At 37.9% G+C, this 15640-nt stretch overlaps 1 protein-coding gene across 2 annotated transcripts in view; it reads right to left on the minus strand.

The window, feature by feature from the left end:
* cyfip1 (cytoplasmic FMR1 interacting protein 1) overlaps positions 1 to 15640 on the minus strand; it is a 189334-nt gene that overhangs the window by 68847 nt on the left and 104847 nt on the right. For both annotated transcript variants that reach the window (XM_043692305.1, XM_043692304.1), the window contains exon 23: positions 10716 to 10803. In XM_043692305.1, the coding sequence (XP_043548240.1) occupies positions 10716 to 10803 (88 nt within the window). The remainder of the gene's footprint in view (positions 1 to 10715; positions 10804 to 15640) is intronic.

Below are 15640 nucleotides of genomic sequence, written 5' to 3' on the forward strand. Positions count from 1 at the left end.
CCAGTTTATGGTAATTTTGAATTGGTTTTAATGCAAAAGCCAGAAATGTTCACATTTTCTTTTGGCAATTTACATGTAATTTTATCAAATGCTTATGGTGTTTACATTGTGAATTGGCAGAATTGAAACAGATGTGGAATCTTACCTTTTATTTCTGTGTTTAAATTGGTTTAATTTGTGTGCAGCAATTTCATCCTATTGTATTATTTCCCTGAAGCTAGATGCTAGTATGTTAAACTGTGAACACCAATATTAACATAAAAATAAAGCAAATGTGTAAAGAGTATCAGTTTGTGGCCCATTATATACATTATCCAAGTTTGAAATTTAAAAAAGGGAAGTGAGACATTTTATTAAAGGGCAATCACAACATTGAAGTAACATAGTCACTAATTTATAAATAAGGAATGATGTCAAATTTTCTCTAAACAGAAGAAGCAAGAGAACTATCAGCAACAAAATTAAACAAACTAAACCAACTGGCCCTATCTGCAATAGAGGGAGTGAAATCTGAATTGAGGAGAAACAATCCAATAGCCAGTTTTAGATGCCACTTCACTGATTCTCCATAATGAAGGACTGAGTTTATCCATTAAATGCCAGTTTTTATGAGAACATCAATTTCAAAAAAGGTTGAAATCTACACAAATTGTGTTTTATGTGGACAGGGATATGTAAAGATCAGCATTATTTTTGGTATCTTAGCTCAAATGGAATGAAAGTCTCTCAATTGCTGACTAGTCACAGTCCACATGAAATTAATTTGGGAAGTCTCAAACCAATTGCTCGTGTGCATGTTTGCAGAGAATAAAACTAATACAAATTAGGCAATGCCACTTAGCGGTGACAAGGAGGACAGAATAGAATAGAAATACCACATTTGTGGAATAGTATTGTTAGAACAAAGGCTCTGCAGCATAAAATGTTAAATATGGCATATGAGAGAGGAGTGTTTCATGCATGCACTGTGATGCTCAGAATTTTATTCAGTGCTACCCCCAGCACAAAAATGATTCATCAAAATAAATGAAACAAATTGCTGAGAATAGATCAGCTACTGCAATATAAGATGTTCTAGATATTTTACTGATCAGGCATGCAATTTCCCTTTTCAACTCTTCGCTGAATACCATTCCATTTCTGCAACCACCTTTAAATTGAAATTTCTTTAGTGGCCACTTGCTCAATTTCATAGCAAACTAAAAGCTTCATGAATTCAAATTACTCCAATGGCAGGGAACTTCCACACATAACTACTAAGATGGTCTTCAGGAGGTGATGTGTGACAGATGATTTTAGTAATAACAAAGGCTGTCGTGGACCTGACACCCCAAAGAATTGAAATTCCATGGAAAACATTGACAGGCAATGCAAATAAGCTGGATGACCAACTTGAATTCAACTGTAAACTGCTTTATTCCCAGTTCTTAGAGTTCAGTGCAAACCACTGAGCCAGTGTGCTGCAGTTACAGATCATGAGTGGAGGGTATACACTCTCATATGTTTGACTGTTTTGCCTAGTTTCTGTCTCATCATGACCAGGTAAAAATATTTTCAAATCTGTGCATGCGCCCTGGAATAAAAGTTTTGCTACAGGAGCTTTGAAAGCATACATTGGTAAAATGGACATTTCTTAAGCCAACCAAGTTCAACCCTGGGATTCCTTCCCACTCTCCTGTGATCTTTTTGTTTAGGAGATCCAATTATAAATTATGCTTTACAAATGATCAGTTATGGACCACAAAATGGAGTGCAGTGAACAGTACACCTGAGCCTGCATAGAAAGCAGTTTCACATGGGATGAGATCTGGTTTAATTGAGTTAAAGTAATTATAAGTGTGGCTAACCAGATAAGATAGTAGATTGTAACCATTATTCCACATTTTGCTAATGCTTCATAGGTTTACTCTCAGCCTGTATGAAGTGGCAATTAAACTTCAAAGTTGAAGTTATAGCTGACCAAAGCTAAAATCTTGCTCTTAGAATGAGCAGGACCCAAGATAACAAGTACATAGCCCTTCAACTTTTAATTTTAGTATCCGTGTAAACCTAGACGCTTTGAAGTACTCTCATTTCCCCAATTAAGAGTCAAATTATCAATTTCCTTTAATTTGAAGTAACAAGAACTGTATTTATATAGACCCTTTAAAGTGATAAAATGACTCAAGGTTCTTCATGGGAGCCTTATCAACCAACATTTGACAACAAATAACAAATCTAAGTGAAACAAAACAAAAAAAACTGACTCCTGGAAATTTGAAACAACAAATTGCTGGAGAAACTCAGCAGCTCTGGATGCATCTGTGGAGAGAAAGCAGAGTCAATGTTTCAGGATCACTGGGCTCGAAATATTAATTCTGCTTTCTCCCCACCGATACTGCCAGACTTACTGAGTTGCTCCAATAATTTCTGTTTTTGTTACAAATCTAAGTTGATGGCTTACAAAAGTTGCTCAGAAGGGGAACAAAAGCTAGAGTAGCAGCTTGCAAATGGAACTGAGTAAAACTGGGAATGGTCAAATAACTAGAAGTTGGTATTGCAGAACTGGAGATAATCATGTAGATAGTAAGGCATTTAAAACAAGAATGAGACGATTAAAACTAGAATCACTAAGATTTCTCTGTCTTCCTTCACAGCACATTTTGGGATCAATTTTAGCTTACCCCTGCTCTTCATTACAGTCCACCATTTACAAGGCATAAGGCAGGAGCATGATGGAATAATCTCTACTGGCTCAGAGGACTACAGCTCCAATAACACTCAGGAGGATAGACCCCATACAGGTCAAAGCAACCACTTAATTGGCATCCCATCTATTACCATCATCCCAAGGCATCCTGTACTTGATAGTGGTAGCCTTTCACCATCCTCTCAAAGGCAATTAGGGATGGAAAATAAATGCTTGCCTAATCAGTAATACCTATGTTTCATTGATAAACAGAAAAGTAAATCTCAGTACTATTACAACAAAAGGAAATAGAAACAGCAAGGAAGGATAAAAACAATGAAAGTTTCTGAGTATCTTTGATCTGAAATGTTAACTTTGCTTCTCTCTCTCTTTCACAGACACTGTCTGATCTATTGCGATTTTCCAGTACTTTTTGTATTTTTCAGTATTCTTAAGCATAGTTATATACCAAATATTACATAGAGTGTACATCATCACTATTTCCAATTTCCACAAATTCATTGTATTCAAAAGCGCGATGCAAGTTGGAAAAATGGAAGCTCAGTGAAGCACGAAAAAAAAAGACATTTGGGTTAGTATGGATAAACACACAAAACATGGAACATGGGGAAAATGGGCAAGGAAAGTATTCCACAAATAGCCAGAAAAGAGCCAAGGATGAGGTTGCAAGCAATGTGCCCACAATGTGCCCAACCTCTTGAAACAGTAATCACAACTGCAACAAAGTCTACGAGGACCAAGAGTTTTCAGATCAATATTTCATCAAACGAGAGTAACACGGCAAGGAATCTGCAGTCTATATGACAAAACAACTTTAGGCATACATTTAAAACACAGAAAAGCAGGCAAAAGCAGGAGGGAAACATTATTTACAAAATGGTCAATAACAGACACCTTTAAAAGAACTCCAAAGGAAGATGATTTGTTATTTCAATATAGAGAACAAAAGGGAACAAATTATAATAAATGACAAAGTACTTGGGGCCCTACAATTGATCAAGATTTAATTTTTGCACTAAATATTAAATTTATACTGAAGTAGTTTCAAAAAGAATACATCTAAATGTGCTGAAATAATGGTTTATTTTTTAGTGTAATATATCAAATGTATGCATATATGACGGGACAAAACTGCCAGTCAAAACTAAATCAATCCTCAACTCTTGTATGAATAAGGTAATTGGATATGAAATTATAATGAAACAACTGCGCTTCAAATAAATGCCAAGAATGGACACTTGTGAATCATGTTAACTAATATACACAAACTGAAAAGTGTTCAATATGGTTTCTGAAAATAGGCAGAAAACATTTATTTTTTGATCATTAAGCAATATTTAAAGACTGTTTGATATGTTACTATGGTGTTTGGTTGCTTGGAGAATATTGCAACTACAAAGATTAAAAATATACTCAGCATTACTGATGATAAATTTGTACAGCACAAAAACTGTCCCATAAATTTGGCTGAAAGCAGTTGAAGGGAGAGTTGATGACCTGGTGGTATTATTGCTAGACTATTAATCCAGCAACCCAGATAATATTCTGGGGAAGTAAAAACCAAAAGAAAAAACCTACGGACGCTATAAATCAGAAACAAAAACAGAAATAGCAGGAAAAGCTCAGCAGGTCTGCCAGCATCTGTGGAGAGAAATCAAAGTTAACATTTGGATTGAGTAACCGTTCCTCAGAACTGAAAGTTCTGGGGACCCAGGTTCAAACTCCACCACGGCAGATGGTGGAATTTGAATTTACCAAAATATCTGGAATTAGGAGTCTAATGATCATGAACTCATTTCCAAATGTCAGAAAAACCGTTCTAATATCCTGCCATCCTTATCTGGTCTTGCCTACCTGTGGCTCCAGATCGACACAGGCAATGCTACTCTAGGCAGTTAAGTTCACATTGCATAAATTAATTTTTAAAAATGCTTCAGTCTCACCTATTGTTTCATCACCACTCCAAAAACAAAGCCTGGCTCTCCGTCTACACCATTACAGAGAAATCACTAACAAACTGGTTAATGTATTAAACCCATCATATCAGTGTCAATTTTTTAAACTTTAACTTCCCTGTTCTTTTCCCATAATCCTGGCTGAAATTTCCATACTTAAGTACATATCCAACACTGTTTTGTAATTTACTATTGCATCTGCATTCACCACCCTTTCAGGCAATGCATTCCTTCATATTTGTGGAAAATTACTATTAATAAAATAATTAACTAATAAATTAATAAAATCGTGGGATGGTTACAGCACAAGAGGAGGAAATTCAGGCAGTCAATCTCTCCGCCTCTCCGCGAAGGTAATTGAGCTGATCGTTCAACTCTGCTTTTTCCCCAAAAACCCAACACTTTCTTTTACCTTCAGGTGTCAACTCAATTCCCTCTTTAAAACCATAATTCAATCTGCCTTCCACATATTCAAGCAGTGCATTTCAGATCTTAACTGAATTATTGCTGCACTAAAAAAAACTGCTTTCTTATTTCACCTTTAGTTATTTTGCCGATTCCCTTAAATAAGTCTCCACGAATTCTTGATGCCTGTGTAAGGGAATAGTTGGCTCTATTAACTCTGCTTAGACCCAAGTTTTTTTTTAAACTGTATCTGTCAAATCTCTTCTATGGTTTCAAATACAAGTAGAATAGTGAGGTGCTGGGAATGTGAAATAAAAACAAAGTGCTAGAGAAACTTTGAGAGAAAGTGAGGGCTGCAGATGCTGGAGATCAGAGCTGAAAATGTGTTGCTGGAAAAGCGCAGCAGGTCAGGCAGCATCCAAGGAATAGGAGAATCGACGTTTCGGGCATAAGCCCTTCTTCAGGAAGGGCTTATGCCCGAAACGTCGATTCTCCTGTTCCTTGGATGCTGCCTGACCTGCTAGAGAAACTTGTCAGGTCTGGCAGCATCAGTGGTGAGACAGAAAAACACTAATTCAATGCATAAGAAAAATATTCTCCTCTTCTGTCTAGTTAATTTGTCAATTATTTTTAAATGTTTTCACTGGTAATCAACAAAATCATTTGAAATCTTTTTCCCTTAATTATGATCATTATGTCCTCCTACCATGCCTTGTAACTACCTGAAAGTGTCAATGGGAAAGGCTACGTTATCTACTCTCTTATTCTTTAATTCGCTCATGGGATGTGACCTTTGTTGGGTGGACGAGCATTTAATACCTGATCAAAATTCAAAACCTCACATTGGCAAAAATAAAGCTGAAAGCAAGAAAAGCATAAACTCACATGAATTATTAGGCAGCGAAAATGTATATAAACTTTTCATATGCGTTTTCAGGGAACCGAAGTATGAAGTAACTGCTGTGTACGCTTTTGCAGTAACCAAGAATTAGCTCCCAAATTTACTCCAAGATTTGTGAGCTTGTGTCTTTTCAATATTCAACTATCAAATATTTAACGTTGTTCATTCTGTTCCTCAAATTGTAAGCCATGACAACCAAATACATGGGTACATCTTCCACCCCTTTGTCAGCTACCGCTGGACTGAACCAAATTTTCACAATCAGGCATCCTATTTGATTTACTCAATTGGCAGCATCACAAAGAAGGCTTCCTTTATCACCTACCAATTCAACTGTTATAATGCTCCCCAGCTATACTACCATTGTCAATGTGACATAAATATCAGTTCATTCAAAATGCAGCAGTTCATTTTCCCACTCATCCATAATTACTATATTTTCTTCAATATTTGGTTCCAGATTTTCCAATGTCTCAAATTGAAGGTTCGGATCCTTGAACTGAATTCCCTTCCTGTGCCCATAAAATGTTTTCCCTTGTAAGGGATATGGGTGCAGTTGGCAAGGTAAGTATTTATTGCCCATCTCCCAACTTCCCTCGAGTCAACCACTTTGCCATTGTTCTGGAATCACATACAAGCTAGACCATGTTAAGGATGGTAGATGCACGAGTGAATTACATGTAGCTGGGTTTTTATGTCGATTTGATTGTTGCATAATTACCATACTTGCTTTTTTTTTTAATTCCAGCATGAAACTAATTTAAATTTGGCAGTGAAGTGCTGAACTTCCCTATTATTGAGGATGGGGATATTTGTAAAGCCTCCACTTCCTGTTAGCTGTTTAACTGACCACCATTCACAACTGGACGTGGCAGGAGTGTAGCGTACGGATTAATCAGCAGCTGAATCACTTTCCTCCAACTGGAAGTCTTTTTTCACAAACGTAGAACCATGCTAAAATACCATCAAGCATTTTTAATAATAGAAAGTTTCTTTATTTTCTGTCATTCAACAATGAGTTTTTATTCTTGGAGATTCTGCAAATATATTTGCAATAAGTAACAGTAACAAAAACTATAATACTTTTCATTCCTTTTTTTAAATAATGCATTTACAAGTTGTGATTTCCAGAAAATGGTTGCAATTCCCAGCAGTCCAATTTGCAGCTCAATAGGTGTTTCATTAACCACATCTCATCAATTCAAGCCTGCTGACTAAATTCAGCCTAAATTCATTCCTCTTCTGTGGGAGCGCCACACAAAGGAATTGCTGAATACAATAATAATTACTGCAGCTGAATCATCTTATTAAAAAATGCAATCTACCTTCTTTCAACATAAACTGCAGAGGTAAAAGTAAGCACAGCACAAAAACAAAAGAGACGAGGAACTAAGAATGAACTCAATATTATATCATACATTATAGATACTTAGACCAAGTACAGAAAAGTCTCAATTATGTGAATGAGACAGGGCGGGCGGGCGGGGGGGATTTTGTTCAGATAACTGATTGTTCAGACAACTGACCTGATCATAAACAAATGGTAATTTATGAGTGCAGGTTATCCGAACATGCCTCTGTTATCTGGCAATGTACGCCATAACGCCACTTAACTAAATGCCGAGCTGCCAAATGCAGTTTTTATGGGACCTTGAAATCTTGTTTGGATAATCCAAAATTCGGATAATCGAGGTTGTTCTGTAATCTGCTCTGAGCCGAGCATTTTAAAATTCTCATCCTTGTTTCTAAATCTCTTCATGGACTTAGCATCAATCAACCCAATTCTGTGGCCTTCTTTTATCCTACAATACTCCAAAATTGGCCTCTTTTGCATCCTTTTTTGATGAAAGGTCATCAACCTGAAATAATAATTCCGTTTCTTTCTCCACAAATGCAAACAGGCCAAATGAATACACTCGGCATTAAATTATTTCATTCTTTATTTCCATTATCTGCAGGTTTTTTTTTAAACTTTTTGTTTTATTCACTCCATTATTGGCATCTGTAACTTCAACCCCATAAGTGGTTTTCTTAAATTTCCTTCCTGGATCCCTCTCACGCAGTAAGTCATCCCTTAAACCCTAACTAATTGAAAAGGCTTTGATCATTGGCTTAACATTTCTTTGTCTCAGTATCAAATCTTGTTTCATAAAGTTTCTGTTAAGTACCACAGGGTATTTTACTAAATTAAAAGCACTACATAAATGAAACAGCAAAACAAGTCACTAACCCAGAATTGGTTCTTATTTCAACTTGGAAATAATGACCTGAAAGACAGAATATCATAGCTAAGTTGTTATTTTAAACATCTCCAGAAGTTAGTGAAGAGGATTTTCCAAGGCAAATTGGGCATGGTGTATCTTTGTAATTTACAATGTCTAGGCTGGTGCAAGGTGGCCTATCTAGGTGAATTTCTATTTGACTCCTATAGGTGTTTGATATGACTGAGTGGCTCACTGATCACTTTAAAAGGCAGTCAATCACATTAGTTAACCATAATCCTACCATTTTGTCTCTTTAAACCCAGTTACAACTTTCCTCTATTCAACTTGACTAGCTAATTCTTGAAGCCTGGACTCGATTAGCTTATTCATGCCTTCAGTGTTTACCTGGGCTTTCCTGCCTATGTTCCATTTGTAAATTTCCAGCATTCTATATCCACTTGCAATCTGCTTTTACAAATTGCTACAATTAGCAGAGCTTAGGAGACACAATAGTAACTGCTCGGAAATTCTTTGGGACTTCATACTGAGTAAAAAGCACAGTGATAGGAATGCATGATATTGCTTGGAACTATTTTCCCAATCCAACTAGAAAGTCAATAATGTCTTTAAAATATTTAAAGTTCTAGGACAAGGAAATTTAAAGAACATACAAACTTAGAGCTTTATTTGAACTATTGTATTCTTTCGCGGGTACAGTTCCAGCCTTAAGTTATCCTAACTTCTGGTTGTATACAGATTCTGACCTTACATACTCTGGCCCCATACAGAATTGTCTTACGTCCTGAACTTTGTTCCTCCAAAACTGCAACAGCTTGCATAAATCCAATGTAAATATAGTTGTATCCTAATACAACAGCACTCACCTCTGAGTCAGAAGGTCAAATGTTCAAGATCCACTCCACATCTTGAGAACATAAATGTGGGTTAATATCAGGGCTGCGCTCTATTCAGACATACCGCATATTGACTGACATTATACGGAAAGGATTTTGCTAGTTTAGACAATCACAAGATGGGAGGAAGATGCATTCCAAAGGATTTTCTGAAAGCAGTGGGACTCAGCCTGAATTCCAGTAGGACACAATCAGATTTGCTTTAAGGATGTTTGCCAGCACAGCATGAAAACATTGATCACTGTATTTGAGAAAATGTCAGTGGCTGGGGGACATAATAACATCACCTCTGGGCCAGTGTGCAACACCAGAATGATTAGTGGCTTTGCAGTAGATGTAATTACTGAAATCACAGCCCACAATGACACCTGATCAGCACTTCATACACACCAATTGCCACAAATCCTGTTTCTCTTAGATTGGTCTCATCAGCCATTAACAAAAGTACATCATATGGAACTACCTCATTCCCATATGCAACGATTTTGCTGCATATCCATTATGTTATGTAGATGGAAGGTTGCATGATGATATATAAAATCCCCTGGCTGTCACTCATTTGTCATGCAACACCATCAAATGAGGTTACTGGTTCTGATGCTGAATATGTTTTAAGACTGTGGAAATTGGACTATCTTGCACCTGCCTAAGGAACATCACTGACTAGATCCAAAAAATAATTAATGTAATAAACCCTTATTTTAGCATGTCCACGGAAGTTACTATGTAAATGCAAGTTTATTATTTAAATACAGAATAGACTTTGGCCTGTGACAAACATAGACAGCACATCAGACAATTAAGACCTAGTAATATACACTCAACTACACTGCTATTGCCTATATGTCTAAACTTAACTTTTTCTTCCTTCCAACATGAGTTCTGACTGCTAGGTTAAACACACCAATGCAGCAGTCAGATGTATCACCCCCGCCCCACAGTGTAAGGCACACAATCACTTTTGGAGTGGTTTGGAAAGCAGTATCCAGTAAACATGCTTTTACAGAAGATGAGGGAAAAGGAAAAGGAGTGGAATATTCACAGAAATACAGCAAGAAAGGAAAGTAAAAACACTGTGCAAGAAAAACAAGCTAGCGGAGAGATTATATACATATAAGGAATGAGAGAAAGTCAAACAAAGCCAGAAATATTGACAGAGAAAGAGAAAAAGAAAACAAAATAGAAAAAAGTGAAAGACTGAGAAAAGTAACACTAACAGTGAGGAAGAAGTGAAGACAGTTGTATTAAGGTTCATTTAATGCTCAATGAGATTCACCTGAAAGATTCACCATACAATATACAATTTAAGAAATAAAATATATTCCCAGTCTACTGTGGGAATAGCTATAGAGATGTGCTACTACAACTTTGATAACTGTTTCATGTATTTTGTTCAACACACTGATTTTCACAATTATATTTTAGGTACTCTGTTCATTACAGAGAACGCTCATTGAGAGATCGAAGCCACACTTGGTTTGTTGATATCTCCTCAAAATGGAAGAAACTCCTTTTACCTGGTCAAATAACATTCAGCTGATTAAAAAAGACAGGTTCCTTCAACTTTTAATCAGTGTTCAAGTGTGGTTTTATTCAGTCTCTCCAAAATGAAAACAATTAAAATAAAACGATGTAGAATGCACTAACCTTAGTTCCATATAAATACTGAGGCTGTGCATTCGGTTGTTTATCTCTTTGAAACTCTTGAGAGAAGGGCAGCACAGTACGCACAAACCTGTGAGAAAAGGAATAATAATTAAAGACGCAATATGTCACTGAAAGCAACACAAGTGTTATTACATCATGGCACACGGTGCAAATGCATTCTAAATAAAACAAAAACATAAAATGAAGCTCTTCTATAGTTTAAACAAATATTGGAGACCAGGAAGATCTTGGATTCAGTCCTTCAGTTTAAGCAAAGTTAATGATAGTGGTACCTGGGATAGGTGACTGGCAGAAATCAGTATAACTGCCTCTACCAGTTGCTGTTACAAATGATGAGTTAGGCAATGGCATTGCTGTAATGTCCAAGACTAATTTCTCAGGACTTGGGTTCAAAAGCCCACCAGGATAGCTGGTGGAATTTAAATTCAATTAATAAATCCTGAACTAAAAACTAATCTCTGTCACTAATCAGATAATTACGACACGTGTCCATATGCAGGAAGATCCAGATAACATTTATAGTTGGGCTGACAAGTGACATGTAATATTTGTGCCACACAAGTGCTGGGCAATCATTATCTCCAACAAGAAAGAATCCAACATTGCTCCTTGACATTCAGGGGCATTCTGATTGCTGAATTAATACACAATCAACATCTCAGGTTCACCACTGGCTGGAAACTGAACTGCACCAGTCATACAAACAATGCTACCACAAGGTCAGTGCTTAGGATTCTTGGCGAGCAACCTGTCTCATTTTCAACAAGGCCCAAATCTTCCAGAGTAGTGGAAGTAGTGGCAGAATCTTAATGCCATTGGACGAGTAATCGAGAGCCGAGGATAATGTTCTTGGGGTGTGGATTTTCATCCCACCATGACAGATGGTGAAATTTTAATTAAAAGTCAAGCAAAACATATTTCCCTACTATATTCAAATTACTTTTATTAAAGGCTGCACACTATTTCTACTCTTAATCTCTTGCCATATGTAGATGTTAATTTTTAATGACTCATGAACAAGGACATCCAAATCTCTTTGAAGTCCCAACACTTTCTAGCTTCTCACTATTTACGAAAATCCCAGTAATTCTGCTTTTATTTTTAATTCACTTGTGTGATGTGGCAGTCCTTGGTTAGGCAACATTTATTGACTGTCCTGAGTAGCACTTGAGAAGGTGGTAGTGAGCTGTCTTCTTGAACCGCTGAAATCAACATGCAGTCGGTAGACCTACAATGTCCTTAGGGAGGGAATTCCAGGATTTTAATCCAGCAAGTGAAGGAATGACGATATATTGCCAAGTCAGGATGGTGAGGGGCTTGAAGCGGAACAAAAGTTGTGGTACTACCATTTAGCTGTTGCCCTTGCCCTTCTAAATGGAAGCAACTGTGCGTTTGAAAGGATCTTTGGTAAATTTCTGCTGTGAAACCTATAGACAGCAAAAACTGCAGCAACTCAGCAGCAATGGTGGATGCAATGTCAATCAAGCAGGCAGCTTTGTCCTGAAGAGTGTCAAACTTCGAGTGCCTAAGAAACTCACATGAGTCCAGAGTACATTCAATCTGACTTATTTTTGCCCACTCAGTCAGCCTCTCTAAATATCTTTGAAGTCTCTTTGCATCTTCCTCACAGCTCTCACTTCCACCTAATTTTGTCATCTGCAAACTGGGAAATACGATTTCATTTCCAGATTCAAACGTTTGATATACTTTTTAAAATCTGGCTGGAATGGAATTGAAGGTTACTACAATAAATACAAATTACTCTCCTGAATATCTAAAATCTATCCATAATTCTCACTTACCCTCCCTTCGGAATATACTATATCGATACATATTCGAATCATCTGGGACGAGGAGAATTCAACAATGTCTAAAAGATCACGCTTTCTTGTTACTCCACGTCACCAGATTACATATCTTATTCCAAACTCATCAAGTATACAAGTATACATTAGTCTTCATTATTGTCAATGGAGCAGTTTGAGCCACAGTAATAGCAGGCTAATTAAAACAATTGGTCAAGAGCATTTAATAAAAGGTTCAAGGAGTGATAAATTTTAGTTTACATTTTTCAAGATGCTAATTTTTTTCATTGAATTTCAAACACTGTCAAGGAGTGTTTAAAACTGAAAGCATGGTTTCCTTGTTTAAGCTTTTTTTTCCTTAATGGCAAAGCAAAATATTGACCTAACTAACACCAATTACAATTAAGACAAACTCTGCTTTGCTAGGATATATTTATTCAAAGCTGTCTACATGTGTTTTTTGTGTCTCTGGTCTTTCATCTCAGGAACAAACCTGAAATGGAATATATTTGAGAAATGGTAAAGGACAGTTTTCCATTTTCCACTGTGAAAGCTCAGGGATGAAACTGGTGGGCTCAAGTCTCAGCTAACAGGGAATTATTGCTCATAAAAACCTCAACATGAATAATTCTGTAAAGTTATCGATGAACTGCTGACATCTGAAACTTTCAGTGATGTATTTATCTTAAACATATTTATTCTTACCTTCAAATTTCATATGTTAAATTGGAACTAGTTGAACTATATGGGCTGTCAATACAATGATCTTTACAAACTTAGATTTATTGCAGTGCAGAATGCCATTCAGCTCATCATGCCCCCACCATTTCCATTACCTAGAGTCAATCTCCTGCCCTTTTCTCATCTGCTCACATGCGTTTCTATCAAACTAATCATCCAATGCTGTCGATGCCTCAATTGAACCTGCTTCCTGCACATTTTCTCACTAACTAATGACCATGTGAAAAACCTTTTTCTCATATCACTCTTGTTTTATTTACACATCACATTAAATTCAGGTGGCTTCATTTTTGTTTCTTTCACAGGTGGGAACAGCTTCTCCCTGTTTCCTCAATTCAGTCATTCAAGAATTTGAAAACTTCTACCAAATTACCCCTCTATCATCTCCTCTCCAAGGAAGTCATCCCAAATTCTTCAATCTGTCCTCCTAAGTTTCTCATGCCGAGCACCATTCTTGTAAATTTTTTCGGCACTCTCACTAATGTATTCACATTGTTCTTGCTTTATCGCATCCACAATACACACAACTCCATACTCCAGCTGTAGCCCTAACAAGTATCTTAGGAGAGTTCAACATCACCTCCCTGCCATTGTGCTCTCTGCCTCATTAAGAGTCATAGAGATATACAGCAAGGAAACAGACCCTTCGGTCCAACCGGTCCATGCCGATCAGATATCCCAACCCCATCTAGTCCCACCTGCCAGCACCCGGCCCATATCCTTCCAAACCCTTCCTATTCATATACCCATCCAGATGCCTTTTAAATGTTGCAATTGTACCAGCCTCCACTACTTCCTCTGGCAGTTCATTCCATACACGTACCATCCTGTGTGTGAAGTAGTTGCCCCTTCAGTCTCTTTTATGTCTTTCCCCTCTCACCCTAAACCTATGCCCTCTAGTTCTGGACTCCCCACCCCAGAAAAAAGACTTTGCCTATTTATCCTATTCACAGAACATAGAAAAGTACAGCACAGAACAGGCCCCTTGGCCCACGGTGTTGTGCCGAGATTTAATCCTAATGTAAAATGTAGTAACAACCTACACACCCCTCAACTCACTGTTATCCATGTGCATCTCCAGCAGTAGCTTAAATGTCCCCAATGATTCTGTTTCCATCACCACCGCTGGTAACGCATTCCATGCATTCACAACTCTCTGTGTAAAACACCTACCTCTGACGTCTCTTTTATACCTTCCTCCTAATATCTTCAAACTATGACTTCTTGTATCAGTCAATCCTGCCCTCGGGAAAAGTCCCAGGCTATTGACTATCTATTCCTCTCATTATTTTGTACACCTCGATCAGGTCTCCTCTCTTCCTCCTTCTCTCCAGAGAGAAAAGTCCGAGCCTATTCAACCTTTCTTCATAAGACAAGCCCTCCAGTCCAGGCAGCATCCTGGTAAACCTTCTTTGCACCCTCTCCAAAGCCTCTGTAACCTTCCTATAGTAGGACGACCAGAATTGGACACAATATTCCAAGTGTGACCTCACCAGGGACTTGTAGAGCTGCAGAAAAACCTCATGGCTCTTAAACTCTATCCCCCTGTTGATGAAAGCCAAAACACCATATGCTTTCTTAACAGCCCTATCCACTTGGGTTGCAACTTTGAGGGATCTATGTACTTGCACACCCAGATCCCTCTGTTCCTCCACACTGCCAAGAATCCGGTCTTTAATCCTATATTCAGCATTCGAGTTCAGCCTTCCAAAATGCATCACTTTGCATTTATCCAGGTTGAATGCCATCTGCCATTTCTCAGCCCAGCCCTGCATCCTGTCTATGTCACACTGCAGCCTGCAGTAGCGCTCTATACTATCGACGACACCTCCAACCTTTGTGTCATCTGCAAATTTACTAACCCACCCCTCAACCTCCTCATCCAAGTCATTTATAAAAACTACAAAGAGCACAGGCCCAAGTACGGAGCCTTGCGGGACCCCACTCAACAATGTCCTCCAGGCAGAATACTTTCCATATACAATCGCTCTCTGCCTTCTGTCAGCCAGCCAATTCTGGATCCAGATAGCCATGCCCCTCACAATTTTGTAAGTCACTCCTCAGCCTCCGACACTCCAGGGAAAACAGCCCCAGCCTGTTCAGCCTCTCCCTGTAGGTCAAATCCCTCAACCCTGGCAACATCCTTGTTAATCTTTTCTGAACCCTTTCAAGTTTCACAACATTTTTGCGATAGGAAGGAGACTAGAATTGCACGCAATATTCCAACAGTGGCCTAACCACTGTCCTGTACAGCTGCAACATGACCTCCCAACTCCTGTACTCAATACTCTGACCAATAAAGGAAAGCATACCAAGCGCCGCCTTCACTATCCTATCTACCTGCGACTCCACTTTCAA

This window comes from Chiloscyllium plagiosum, chromosome 6, assembly GCF_004010195.1.
Source record: "Chiloscyllium plagiosum isolate BGI_BamShark_2017 chromosome 6, ASM401019v2, whole genome shotgun sequence".
Taxonomy (NCBI): Eukaryota; Metazoa; Chordata; class Chondrichthyes; order Orectolobiformes; family Hemiscylliidae; genus Chiloscyllium; species Chiloscyllium plagiosum.